Source organism: Drosophila montana, unplaced genomic scaffold, assembly GCF_035044405.1.
Source record: "Drosophila montana isolate Dmon_TW-CO22-7 unplaced genomic scaffold, ASM3504440v1 contig_2_1, whole genome shotgun sequence".
NCBI classification, from domain to species: domain Eukaryota; kingdom Metazoa; phylum Arthropoda; class Insecta; order Diptera; family Drosophilidae; genus Drosophila; species Drosophila montana.
In genome coordinates this window covers 1,141,333-1,153,786 of record NW_026997875.1, presented here as the reverse complement: position 1 = coordinate 1,153,786, position 12,454 = coordinate 1,141,333, and the positions used below count along the sequence as shown (strand labels likewise).

The window sequence follows — 12,454 nt, the reverse complement described above, 5'->3', positions numbered from 1 at the left end:
ATTTCTATATAACAATACATTCATCATAACAACTGATCTCTAGTAATCTTACCAATTCAACTTTTTTATTAGTTTGCGACGAAACCTTCTTACGCTTATAACCTGTTGATATATCGATGCCTTAAACATTGAATTTGGTGTATCGATACTATTGCATCAGGCATGCTTGTTACTTCGTAAGCAATTGTTGTTCTTGTGTTTTTAATATACACGTTTGTTTTTACATTTGTTTTAGTTTGTGATGTTGCCGAAGACGCCTAAACCTGCTATTTGGAGATTTATCAAGGGTAGCGCCAAGACACTATTCGTGCTGGAAGCCGTCTGTTTCGCTGCTAGCTACGGTCTCTACTACCGCATGAACACAGACCAAGGTGAGTGTCACTATGTGTTTTATATAAGCTTTCCACCGAACGAACGTTTACGTTTCTCAACCGAAGATTTTCGCCGGTACATCAACGAAAAATATCCCTTCGCACTTGAGTATTATTATAAAATTGGAGAGATTGTGGGCGATAGCAAGGTGCGCGACATAGACGCTAGTTACTGGAGCTCCGCAACGGCACAATTCCAGAAGAAAGACTAACATTTGAAGAGTAATTAACAATGGCTAGCAATCCTTATGTCAAATCCGTGCTATGGCTGGTTGGCTTCGGTGGTATTGGATATGCTTTAATGCTGCTGACAGAACCCAGTGCAGAGAAGATTCAGCGCATTAAAGCATCCAGTTCGCCAGGTCAATACAATGCCGACGATAAAAAGAAAGCTCTGTTCATGCAAAAACTTCAGGAAGCGGCAACAACCAGTACTCCAATTTACAGGCAAGCAGCAAATGCCGATAAAAAAGATAACTAGACTAGATCATTTGTAAATAAGTTGTTATATGCAATGTTATAGAAATACTAATTTTGAAATAAAATAAGGATATGTGTGGAAGAAAATAGTTAAATCGCTATCTCTTTCGCTCTGCAATAACAAAACTGGCATTGCGGTAAACACTAAAACGATAGTTCGGCAACACATCGATACTATTTACATATCGATATATTTATAGGTTTAAATAGCAACAATTTGCCATTCGGCTTAAGGAAAATCAAATAATTTAAACAATATGTCCGCGGATAATGTGCCATTGTTATCAATGAATGTACCGCCTGCGGTGCAGTTTGGTGCCAGCAAGAACTTCCACACACACACGGAGCAGCAAGAATTGGACAGCGCATTTCTCGGCTATGAGAGACGCCCGTGGATGCAGGCAAAGGCGAAGCCAAATCCGCACAGGGAGCGCGAAGCCATAACGGCTCTGCTGTCCACATCGAAAGACAATGTCGACAAATTGCTGGAGGAGAACATTAGTTACCGCGACTTGGCTTCACTTACGGACGAAGATCTGGAGCTGTTCGGATTTGCAGCGCAAAAGGAACGCAGTAAATTCCTTAAAATGTTTGCACTGTTGCCCAACCAAGATCCCAGCTATGAATACATTTGCAACCAAAACGCAGCGCAGAGCTACAACAATCAGATTATTGCCAATGCATCCAATCATATTATGTACCTGCGCTCCTCCCTGGCGGCCACCAATTACAAGCTGCAGGTGCTACCGCCCGAGGACGTGGTTGTGGGCGACAAACGCTATGCCAGTCGCTTCGCGCTGGAGGCCCTTAACAGCGTGCAATCGATCTCGGACGAGCTCAGCGAGGATTTGCGTAAGCTGGAACAGCTAGCCAGCGATGCCAATCGAAAGAGGGAGGAAGGCAGTTCCACGCCGGCAAAAGAGGTGCTGTCCAATTACGAACAAAGCATATTTTATTATTATTAATATTCTTTCCCTTGCAGCGAAATGTAAAGAGATTGTACTACACGGCCATTGCACTGGGCACGGCTTGTGCTTGGTTTTGGTGGTGGTCCAAGCGCAGCAACAGTCCAACTCTTGAGAATATTTCAGTTAAAATCTAAAACATTCCTTGACATTGTTTACTATTTTTTTTATTTGCAGAAAATTCTGCGCTTCAAATTACTAGACTATAAGCACATTCCATTTGAAAAAACAAAAACATTTCCACTATATATGCTTCCTTTCACAAGCATGCACTTAACAAAAATCACTCTGAAATCTCATAGTTAAAATCTTTGTAACCCTTTAGTATTAGAGAAGACTCTTAAGGCACAAAAAGTGTAATGTTATTTAACTAAAACTCGAATAGGTTTAAGCATAAAGTTGAAATCTTTAATACAAAATTTAACATAACATTTAAAATTTACAAAAATATATTTAAAGCAGGTTTATCTGCGGTTTCAATCAAGAATCGAGACTCACTTTCGTCTGACCTCCTCGGCGAGTAGCAAAAACACCAAGTTCACATAGGCATCCACATGTTCGGGGAACTCCCAGGCTGTGGTATGCGCGATTAGCTTGCCTCTGCAAGTGCTGTGCGCTATGTTGCCTGTTGGTGTTCAATTACAAGTTATGGGGCTTATATTGTCAGAGCGATTTTCATGCAACCTACTCATTACTTGCTGTTTCACCAGCGACTCCTGTTTGTATCGCTTTAATAGGTCCTCGGTGAAGGATACAAATTGCGTTAACTTCCAGGTACGGTAAAAGATCACATTCGAGGCAACGCCCGCGAGCAGGGTTAAGGCACGCAATTGACGCAGAATCTCGCGGGTGTTTGTGAAGATATCAACAAAAATCGATGTAATAATGGCCAACTTATCGCAGGGCTTGTGCAGATCTTCCGGATAAAAGCCGGTCTCGGCATTCGCATTGTCATAACAACGCGTCTTTCTGGCTTCGATGGCGTAGCACAGCGCGGTGCCGCGTTGTTGAGCTATTTGCCATTTGGCATAATTACTTTGAAGATCAGCAACTAAGGCTTCCAGGCGAGCCTTGCAGGTGGCCAAATTCGCATCGTGTTTAACTGGAGATTGCACACGCTGGCTGTCAACAACTTAATAAAACAAAGACAAATAAAACCCTTGCTCGGCTGGTGAATTTGAAAACTTACAGCGCACTGGCGTTAAAGAAGTGTTTAACAATTCCATTATCGTCGTTAGCTCTAGATTATTATTAAATTTATCCTGTATTTTAAAAAAAATGTATACATGTCCTAAACTTTGCCAAAAACCAAAACACAAACGAGAAGTCAAAAGCAATTCAAACAGCTGACAGCTACCGATTACCGATTTTATAGAATATTCTTAGTTATCGCTCACCTCTATTAAAATGATCAATTGGCGGTAAATATCAAATTTGAACTTGAAAAAGCTGCCAGTATAGCAATTCCTTCAGTTTCCAATGTCAATTTTCAATGTTAAACAACAAAATAAGGGGTAACTCTTTGGATTTGTGCTTAAAATAATAAACAAATGCATAAATGAATATTTGATTCTGGTTCCCAAAATCGAAGATAGCAGCTGCAAAATGGTTCCATGCAGTGTTCGTGCTAGAGACTACTCCGATTATCGATACTAATCGGCGGTCAAACGATAGCACACACACACATTTACTCCAAGTGTCAAAAAAGTGCCGGTAATCATTGTCAGACATTTGTAAAATACATTCGGTCGAAGTTTGTCGAAAAGCACTGCAAGTAAATTAATTTTTTTAAAAATGTCGATCTGGACACCATTGGAATCCAACCCGGAGGTAAGTGTTTATCTTATCTAATCTTGTAACAGTAAACAATATTTGAAAAAAGGCTTGTAATTTATTGTTGCTGTTGCTTGGCAAAATTCGATTTGACTTCCAATTGGCATATTAAAAAAGACGCCATGATGTCCGTGTCCCATTCCAGGTGCTGACCAAATACATACATAAGCTGGGCGTGTCGTCGGCCTGGTCTGTGACTGACGTCATCGGCCTGGACGAAGAACTGCTGGCAATGCTGCCGCGTCCTGTGAAGGCCCTCATCCTGCTCTTCCCCATTAGCGAAGCTGTAGGTCCAACGCTTTCGCATTTCATTTTCATTTTTCTAATGTGTATTTGTGTGGGTGTGTGTGTGCTTGCAGTATGAAAAACATCGCGCTGACGAGCACGAGCGCATTAAGGCTGCAGCTGAGCCGGAAAAATATCCGAAAGATCTCTTTTATATGAAACAATTCACCCACAACGCCTGCGGCACCGTTGCCCTCATCCACAGTGTGGCCAATAATAAGGAGTAAGCGTTTCATTATACCTAAATCCATAATATATGCGCTCATCTATAAATATAATCGACAGCATCGAAATAGCCGCCGGCGTTTTGAAGAATTTCTTGGAGAAGGGCGCTAATCTATCGCCCGAGGAACGCGGCCAGGCTCTAGAGCAGGACAACGCCTTTACCGAAGACCATCAAATGCTGGCCCAGGAGGGACAAACCGATGCGGGTGCCTATGAAACCGTTGTCCATCATTTCATTGCACTGGTCAACAAGGAGAATACACTATACGAGCTAGATGGACGCAAGTCGTACCCAATCAGTCATGGCAAGACCTCGGACGAGACCTTTTTGCTAGACGCTGCCAAGGTGTGCAAGGACTTCATGGCACGCGATCCCGACGATGTGCGCTTTACCGTGCTGGCTCTGGCTGCCACGCAAGAATAGAGAGCCAAAGTGCCAGCCCACCTAACCATCTAAAATATATATATATACATATATATCTATTATATGATCTCTGATCTACACACACACTCTTATTTATATATTTGTAAGGCCACGTTCGAAACGCTTCTGGCCATTAACCCAAAACTATCATTATACTCATATTTAACCCGCACTTGAATGTATTTCGAATGTTTTATGTTTTGTGATTAAAGAACGCATGAGAACTGAACCCAGACGCTCCACCAACAGCTGTTTGGCATCGCTTGGCCACTGCGCATGCTCCTCAATGGGTTACGCTCCACGTAACAGTTGCCAAACGTGGTTGCTTTTTTTTGTTTTCTCAGGCTGATTGCACACAATTGGCAGCAAGTTGTGGATTCATAGGCATTTCCAGGTAACAACGGACTGCAGAGCCCTCCAGTGTGCCCCGGTAGAATATCAGGATATTTAAACAGGACTACAAACACACATTTATGTGTGGTCGCCGCCACTGCTCGGAGTCGCGGGAATCATGAAGCTGCTGCTCAAGGAGCTGACGCGTTTAACCACGCAGCATCGCACCTTCTATTGCTACATGTTTCTCAGCATATGGATCTTCCTACTGATAGCGGGTAAGTTACTGCCCAATCCTGGCCAGCTCACGAGTGCTCACCCAAGGTTCTTTCTCGACAGGCATGTATCGCTACATGGGAAACTTTGAGCACAATAGCAGTCCGGGCAGCGGCGGCGGTGGCTATGGTCCTGGCACAGGCACCGCCAGCTCTGGCGGTGGTGTTGGTTCTATTGACACCTCCAGCGCACAGCGTTTTGCCAAATACCGGGAACGCTGCGCATCGCTGTCACAGTTGACGCGCATGGACGATGGCGGCATACTGGAGGGCTGGAAGCTGCAGGGTGTGCTCCTGGTCATACGGCACGGGGATCGCGGCGCCATGTCCCACGTACATGCCAATGGCATCAATTGTGGTGTGCCCGCCGATGGCGACAGCCTGGTCAACAGGTGAGTGGCCACATGTGGCTAATGTCTGCTCCTGCTGTTGCTGCCTGCTTACCTCCATTGTATGCCGGCAGATATCGAAGCTTTCTGCACAACTCCAGCAGCTCCGCTTCGGGATCGAATCACATGTACTGGAGCAAGGTGGGACCATTTCATGGCTTTCCGCTGCTCCCTGCCACGGAGCGCGGCTGTCCACTGGGCCAGCTAACCTACAAGTAAGTCGTGTGGCATTTGACAGCTTAACAAATGTTAAGTTAAATGAGACAAAAGTTACGATAGAATCGCCAATCAATCAGTCATTCAATCATTTGGTCAATCAACTAGGTTGTTAATCAATCAGTCAGTCCTTCAATCGATCAATTAAGCAGTTAACCAATCAAATAGTCAGTCAGCAAATTATTCACTTTGTCAATCCATCAGCCTCTTAACCAGTCAGTCTATCAATCAGTTGGCCCGTCGATCAGTCAGCTAATCAGTCACTCTGCCAATCTAGCAGTCGATCATTCAGTGGGTCAGCCAGCCAATCAGTTACTATGTCAATCAATCAGTCGATCAACCAGTCGGACAGCCAGCGCATCAGTCACTCTATAATTCAGATAATCAGTTAGCCAGTCAATCAGTCGGTCAGCCAGCCAATTAATCACTCTGTCAATCAATCAATCAGGCTGTCAATCAGTCCTTTTGTCAACCCATCAGTCACTTAAACCGCCAGTCTATCAATCAGTTGGCCCGACAATCAGTCAGTCAGCCAGCCAGCCAATCAGTCACTGTCAGTCAATCAATCAGTCAGCCAGCCAACCGGGCGGTCAGTTGGCCAATCAGAAAATCTGTCAAACAATCAATCAGGCAGTCAATCAATCAGCAAATCAGTCACTCAGTCAATCAATCAATTTTACTCTGTCAATCAATCAGTCGATCAATCAGTCGGCCAACCAGTGCATCAATCAGGCAGTCAATCAATCAGCAAATCAGTCACTCAGTCAATCAATCAATCCATCAACCAGGACAAATACTTTCATATTTAGATATAAATCTATATATAGACCCCTTTCACTCGCACTTCCAATTTCCGATTTCCCCTTCGCAGAGGGATTGCCCAATTGCTGCACGTGGGCGACATCATGCACCAGATCTATGCGCATCCGTTGGGGCTGCTGCTGAAGCCGAATGCACTGCGCGGATCCGTGGACACAACGCCGCACACGCTGCTCAACTCGGACGAGGTGGTTGTGTTTACGACGCGATATCGACGCACCTTTCAGTCGGCGCTGGCGCTGCTCTTCGCCCTGCTGCCGGCGGACAAGTGGCTGGCGCTGAATGTGCGCGAATCGCACAGCATGGCCTTCTGCTTCGGCGACTGCAGCTGCGCCCAGACGCTGGTGCTGCGCAAGCGCTTGATGCAGCTGGCCGAACGCCGGCTGCTGCGCCGCGCCGACGTGCTCGCCGTGATGCAGTGGATCGGCGGCACGCTGCTGCAGCATACGGCGACTGAGGGCGGCGTTACGAATCCCTTCGAGGTGGTCGATGCCATGCTGACTGTGCTCTGCCACGATGCCGCCCTGCCCTGTCGCCGGCGCAATGTCAGCCAGGCGGTGAGCACGCGCGCCCACAATCCGGAACTGGTGGATGTCATCAACATTGATCAGGATGAGACGGCGGCCAATTTGATGCAGGAGGGCTTGCCACCGCTGGAGCCGGCGGAAGAGGAGCAGCTGGAGGCGGCGGCTGGCGGCTGCGTGGAGGCATCCCACGTGGATGCGCTCATGTCCTTTGCCGACGAACTGTCGCTGCGCACCGCTCGACATGTCTACTACAAGCGGTCGGGACTGCTCCGCGCCTACGGCATGATCAGGCACATTGTGGGCTACATGCTCAAGATGATATCCGGGGATCGGACCAAGTTTGTGCTCTACTCTGGCCACGATTGCACCATGCAATATCTGACCGCTGCCTTGGGCATCATCACGGACCACGGCCAGACCATTGCCTATGCCTCCCGGCTGGCCTTCGAGGTCTATCGCAGCGAGGCCCACACGGATTACTATTTCCGTGTCGTGCACAATGGACGCGATGTCACCCAGCAGATCGACTTCTGCGAGGGCGGCAAAAGCCTGCGGGTGACGCGCGACAGTCGCGGCAACAAGGCCGATCTCTGTCCGATCGAGAACATTATCCGGTTCCTGCACGAGGACTATTTCGCGCCACTGAACGCGACCAATTTCAAGGAGGCCTGCGCCGCCTCCATCGGCCCGCCATCCAAGGCCAACGAGTTCTAGAGGAGCGCCGGGTTCCATTCCCAGGCACTTTGTTGAACTGTGATAAGTAGTTAAGGGTTAAGGGAAAAAACCCAACAAACCCAACCACAACCAGGCATATCAAGTCGATCGCACACTTTGGCATAAGTATTTTAGCAGAATTCTAGCTAAATCGTAATACCTAGATCTGTAAGTCCCGACAAACGATGCATATCAGTGCAAATCTATACATATCTCTAGGCTAAGTTCTTTCGAGGCAAAATACCTCTACGTATGTCTCTTACATATCAGCAACATATCATGTGCAACACTTACCTACAGTTTTCAACTATATACATATATATAGTATATACATATACAACTTTTGCCCAGTTAAGTATTTAACTAAATGTTAGCCCAAGCGAATAAAAAGTATCATTCAACAGGCATTTAAAAGATTGATATTTATAGATCACAAAAATAAATTATATTATATCATATAACATACGACTTTTTATTCCAATCGATGACAATTTTTCCAAAAACTCTTACAATTCAAAGGTTTCTAAAAAAACATATATGATGTGGATATAGTATGAGCATTTAAGAGAGAACGAAGTCAGTTCTTTGAAGAATATACAAGAATAGAACCTTAACTTGGATGCTTAGCAAATAATACTCAGAAATTCCCATGCCAAATTTGTTGTAATTAAAAAAATAATCATAAAAAACGGACCCATTCTCACATCAAATAATTATAATTCCCAATCAGTAAAAAAATAACGGAACAAAAAAATATACGGCGAAATGAGTTGGCCCAATCTGTCCTTAAACAGAGCTTAAACTGTATATAAAATGCAGTTAATAACGGTTAATTTGTATGCATTTGCTTAATTACATGCGGCCCCAAGCTGCTTCGCTGACGTCCAAACGTCGACTGACTGCAAGACTGTACAATGCATTTGCAATTTTGCGACTCAGTTGAGTGCATTTCTACATAAGTGTGTGTGTTGGTGTGCTCACACACACACACACACGAACATTTAAGCGATGAGCAAAGGCTTTAAAACAACGTCATGAGTGATAAAGCAAATGAGAGCAAAGGCCCCGCTAAAAGGGGCGCTGCGATGAAAGAACAAAAAGTACATAACGAGAAGACAAAAAAAAAACTGCGTCAGTGGAGAGTGGAGCCGTTATTACTTATCTGTGTGTGCGGTTGGGTGGAGTGGGGAGCACGCGCGCAAGTAACGCGGCGAATACAAACAAACACACACACACACGCACACACACACACACACATAGACAGACAGACGCAAACAGAGCGCACACAGTGAAGCGCGAGGAGTAGGCGAGAGGCGTGGTTGGAGGCAGGAAGGCAAACGAGCGCGCAATGAGCGTGTACAGAGACCGAGCGTCGATTGTACAGCGATTGTAATGTAAAATCGACGCTCTGCTCGCTGCTGTGAGCCTGTTGACATTCAGTACATTTTGTTACTTTTGTGCACGCAGCTGGCGACGACGACGCCGACGATGACGCAGCACCATAGCAGGAGCACGGCCGTAAAAAGCTGCTAGGTCCACATCCCACCCCACCCCCTCCCTCCCTCCACCATCACGCCAAATTCAGCTGGTGCTGAAACGTGTAATGGACCCAAATGCTGTTGGTTGTGTTTTACGCCACGGTTCGTTCCGAGGACGTTCACGTGCTTGCTGTAAAACTGTAAAGCGCCGTTTACCATATCCACATCCACGTAATCGTTGTCGTAATGCTAATGGCAGCCCTGGGGCAATCGTCGCTCGCATGGTGCATGGTTGTGTTACATTGGGAAAAGGAGCCCAGAACTTGTAGCCGCGTTGCACTTTTGGCAAAAGCAACAAGTGTGTTGGCTGCAATTGAGTGTGTTCGACCAAAAGATACCCAGTACCTGTACTTAAGATAGCTGTGGAATCCTGTTAAACTTTTTTTCTTATAATATACGTGTGGTATATTCAGGTAACAAGCTCTTTTTTGGACCAGCTCATCTTTTAATGCTAATAAGGATTTTATTGTGTGTATAATTTAGAATGCATCCTTTTGTTTGTTACCAACAGAGCTCGGAACACCACCTACTACACTATACGGCTACAGGGTATTAAAGCAAACGGCTAAAAACGATTTTTGTATTCGCTTACATGTGTGCGTGCCAGAGAGAATGAGAGAGTGAGACTTGGGCGGGGCAGGTGCGCCCGCCTGGCGGGCAACATCGCTGTCCGGACTGTGAATTGTGCACTCAAAAGGCATTCAACATGAACATCTCACGTTGGGGGCTGCGACGTCACCGTGCTCAGTTTGCTGCACGCCGCTGTCAATGCCTACGTCTCTTTCGTTGTATGTGTGCTGGGGGTAGTTGGAGCGAGCAGCGAGATGCAGCGTCGATGTGTCCAAAATCCAAAAAGTGCATTGCCGGCCCCACTATTATCTTAATATGCATCTCCCTCTCCTGCTCTGCTCAAATGCAGCAGTCAGTGCATATGTGTATGTGCGTGTGAGTATGAGTAAAGGAGAATGCAATTGCTCGAGCACAGTGGCACAATTCTATTTGTAACCAGCGAAACGGTATTTAACCACATGAAACTCAATTTTATTAACTTTATTATTAGTGTGGGACAGTTATCAATCTATAAATGTTTTATAGCGAATCCTGATGAGAAGTGTTTGTCAATAATAAGCACAAACATGCAATAAAGTTGATTCATTCATTATTATTCACATACAACAACTTGTTGAGATTTTGAGACACTGTAGCGCTAGCAATGTTCAATTGCATATACATGCATATCTCTCTATATCTCTCTTTAACTGTTCTCGCTCGCTCGCTCGCTCACGAAAAACGTAAAAAGCTGCAATGCACAAACAAAAACAAACACACACACACACACATACAGAGAAGCAAGCGTGCCTCCCAATTGGCTTAGCGGCGACAAGGCGAGTGCAGCAACAAAAACAAAAACAACAACAACAGCAGCAGCAACTGTTGGCCCATGTGCATTGAGCAGGGGAACCGCTGGAGGGGCCATAGTAAGAAATGAGAAAAAAGAAACAAAACTGTGTTTTGTTGATGCACGCGCGCGCGTCTGTGTGTGTGTGTGCAGGTTTCTGAGTGTGTGTATGTGTGCATTTGCTCTCTGCTCGCTGCGTGCATTTTTGTTACAAATGTCGGTGCCGTCTTTTGCTCAATGCTGCGGCTCTGTTACAAAATATTGGCGAAGAAAAATCATACAACGTTTTTTTTTCAAACTTTTTTCAACCATTTTTCATCGGTACGCGTGCGCTGGTGTGAGTGTATGAAGTTGACTTAAGCGCATACCTTTTGCAGGCACTATTCATGGAAGGGCTGGCTCCTAGACCAGCTCGCTGCTGCTGCTGCTGCTGCCCAATGCCGCCTCCTACTGGATTTTGGGGGAAAGCGTGGACAGGATTTTTCTTTTTAGCAGAAACGAGCAATAGACGAACCAGTTGGTCGGTCGTTGGTCTATGCTGTCTGCGCTCTCTGTACGGCCTAGGCGACGTTGGCCATCTAATAGACAATAGACATGAGTTTTTCCAAGCAGTCAAACGAGGCTCCATAGGCTCTCGGCAACAGATGCCACCAGACAGCCGCCCCCCCCCCACCCCCTGCGCAACAGAGATGCATTTTTCAAATGTGCGCAGCGGGGGGCGGCGGCGCATACAGTTTTCCACGCAAACAGCTTGGCGGAGGAGCTGCAGCGGCACACAGCACACACCAACACACACCAACACACACACACACACACATATATATAGAGCTTGAGATAGTCAGAGAAGGAGAGGGAGAGGGAGTGGGAGAGGCAGCGATAGCTGCAGCTACGCGCACATAGAAGAGATTGCAACGAAGCGACGTCGTAATTGCGCCTCGTAGCGGAGCGAAGTGCACGGCGCCGAGCGAGGGGAGCGCGGCGCGCGAGGGAAGGTGCATGCAATCGATGGGCGGTGCCCATAAGTTCACATATTTAGCAAGTACCTACGAGCAAGTACTCGCTTACAACTACACTTACTTAATTGCACAGCAACAACAACGACGACAACAGAATTGGCTGAGCGCCGACTTTCGCGCAGCTGGCAACGCTCTGCACCCAAGATAATAACGTACCGGAGCACCAAAGAGATCTACGTACATGTAAAGGGGAAATTCTATGGCACCCGATTCGAATGGAGAGCAGGTGGAATACTCTTGAAATGCTTTCGAGGGTATTCAAATTGTTCACGCCAACCATACATATATATTTATATATATATATGTATGAGTCTGCCTTTCAAGCTCAGCTTTGTTTTTCTATATATGTTATAGTCGGGGTTATAAAATATTATCAGATACATAGCTGCCAATCGAGAGATCTACTGAGTTAACACTTTCATGAATCTTCCATTTTAAAGATATTTACGAAATATGTTAGAAATTAAAAAGAACGTATCCAATATCTATCTTTTAAATATTTTCAGAATATCTTAAGTGAAACCTTAAAGTTTGAATGACTTTAACCCCTATTATTGACTTTATCCAACCATATTTGGTAGATGCCAATTTTGGGCAAAGATCAAGATCAAGAAAATATAGCCCGCAACTTGTATATGAAAATAT

The 12,454-nt window shown here is 45.6% G+C and overlaps 6 protein-coding genes across 6 annotated transcripts; 5 read left to right on the top strand and 1 right to left on the bottom strand.

The window, feature by feature from the left end:
- Positions 1-78: 78 nt before the first annotated feature.
- LOC135430303 (protein CEBPZOS) lies at positions 79-817 on the top strand. The gene is made up of 3 exons (XM_064684915.1): positions 79-176; positions 236-371; positions 438-817. Exons 2-3 carry the CDS (start codon positions 242-244, stop codon positions 581-583), a joined length of 276 nt encoding a protein of 91 aa, XP_064540985.1. The 5' UTR covers positions 79-176; positions 236-241; the 3' UTR covers positions 584-817.
- On the top strand, positions 604-946 carry LOC135430305 (uncharacterized). The gene has a single exon (XM_064684916.1). The coding sequence runs from the start codon at positions 604-606 to the stop codon at positions 850-852; it is 249 nt and encodes an 82-aa protein (XP_064540986.1). The 3' UTR covers positions 853-946.
- Positions 947-1,051: 105 nt separating this feature from the next.
- On the top strand, positions 1,052-2,702 carry daed (daedalus). The gene is made up of 2 exons (XM_064684911.1): positions 1,052-1,774; positions 1,834-2,702. Exons 1-2 carry the CDS (start codon positions 1,109-1,111, stop codon positions 1,951-1,953), a joined length of 786 nt encoding a protein of 261 aa, XP_064540981.1. The 5' UTR covers positions 1,052-1,108; the 3' UTR covers positions 1,954-2,702.
- Positions 2,203-3,164, bottom strand: LOC135430301 (uncharacterized). The gene is given in 4 exon segments (XM_064684913.1): positions 2,203-2,441; positions 2,505-2,770; positions 2,772-2,948; positions 3,006-3,164. Coding segments are annotated over 3 exon segments (465 nt in total). The 5' UTR covers positions 2,840-2,948; positions 3,006-3,164; the 3' UTR covers positions 2,203-2,310.
- Positions 3,165-3,488: 324 nt separating this feature from the next.
- Uch (Ubiquitin carboxyl-terminal hydrolase) lies at positions 3,489-4,812 on the top strand. Its single transcript, XM_064684912.1, has 4 exons — positions 3,489-3,646; positions 3,795-3,935; positions 4,009-4,157; positions 4,220-4,812. Exons 1-4 carry the CDS (start codon positions 3,611-3,613, stop codon positions 4,581-4,583), a joined length of 690 nt encoding a protein of 229 aa, XP_064540982.1. The 5' UTR covers positions 3,489-3,610; the 3' UTR covers positions 4,584-4,812.
- A 100-nt stretch (positions 4,813-4,912) lies between these two features.
- Positions 4,913-8,276, top strand: LOC135430295 (2-phosphoxylose phosphatase 1). Its single transcript, XM_064684907.1, has 4 exons — positions 4,913-5,194; positions 5,256-5,583; positions 5,655-5,795; positions 6,668-8,276. The coding sequence occupies exons 1-4, from the start codon at positions 5,095-5,097 to the stop codon at positions 7,854-7,856; spliced, it is 1,758 nt and encodes a 585-aa protein (XP_064540977.1). The 5' UTR covers positions 4,913-5,094; the 3' UTR covers positions 7,857-8,276.
- The last annotated feature ends 4,178 nt before the right edge of the window (positions 8,277-12,454 follow it).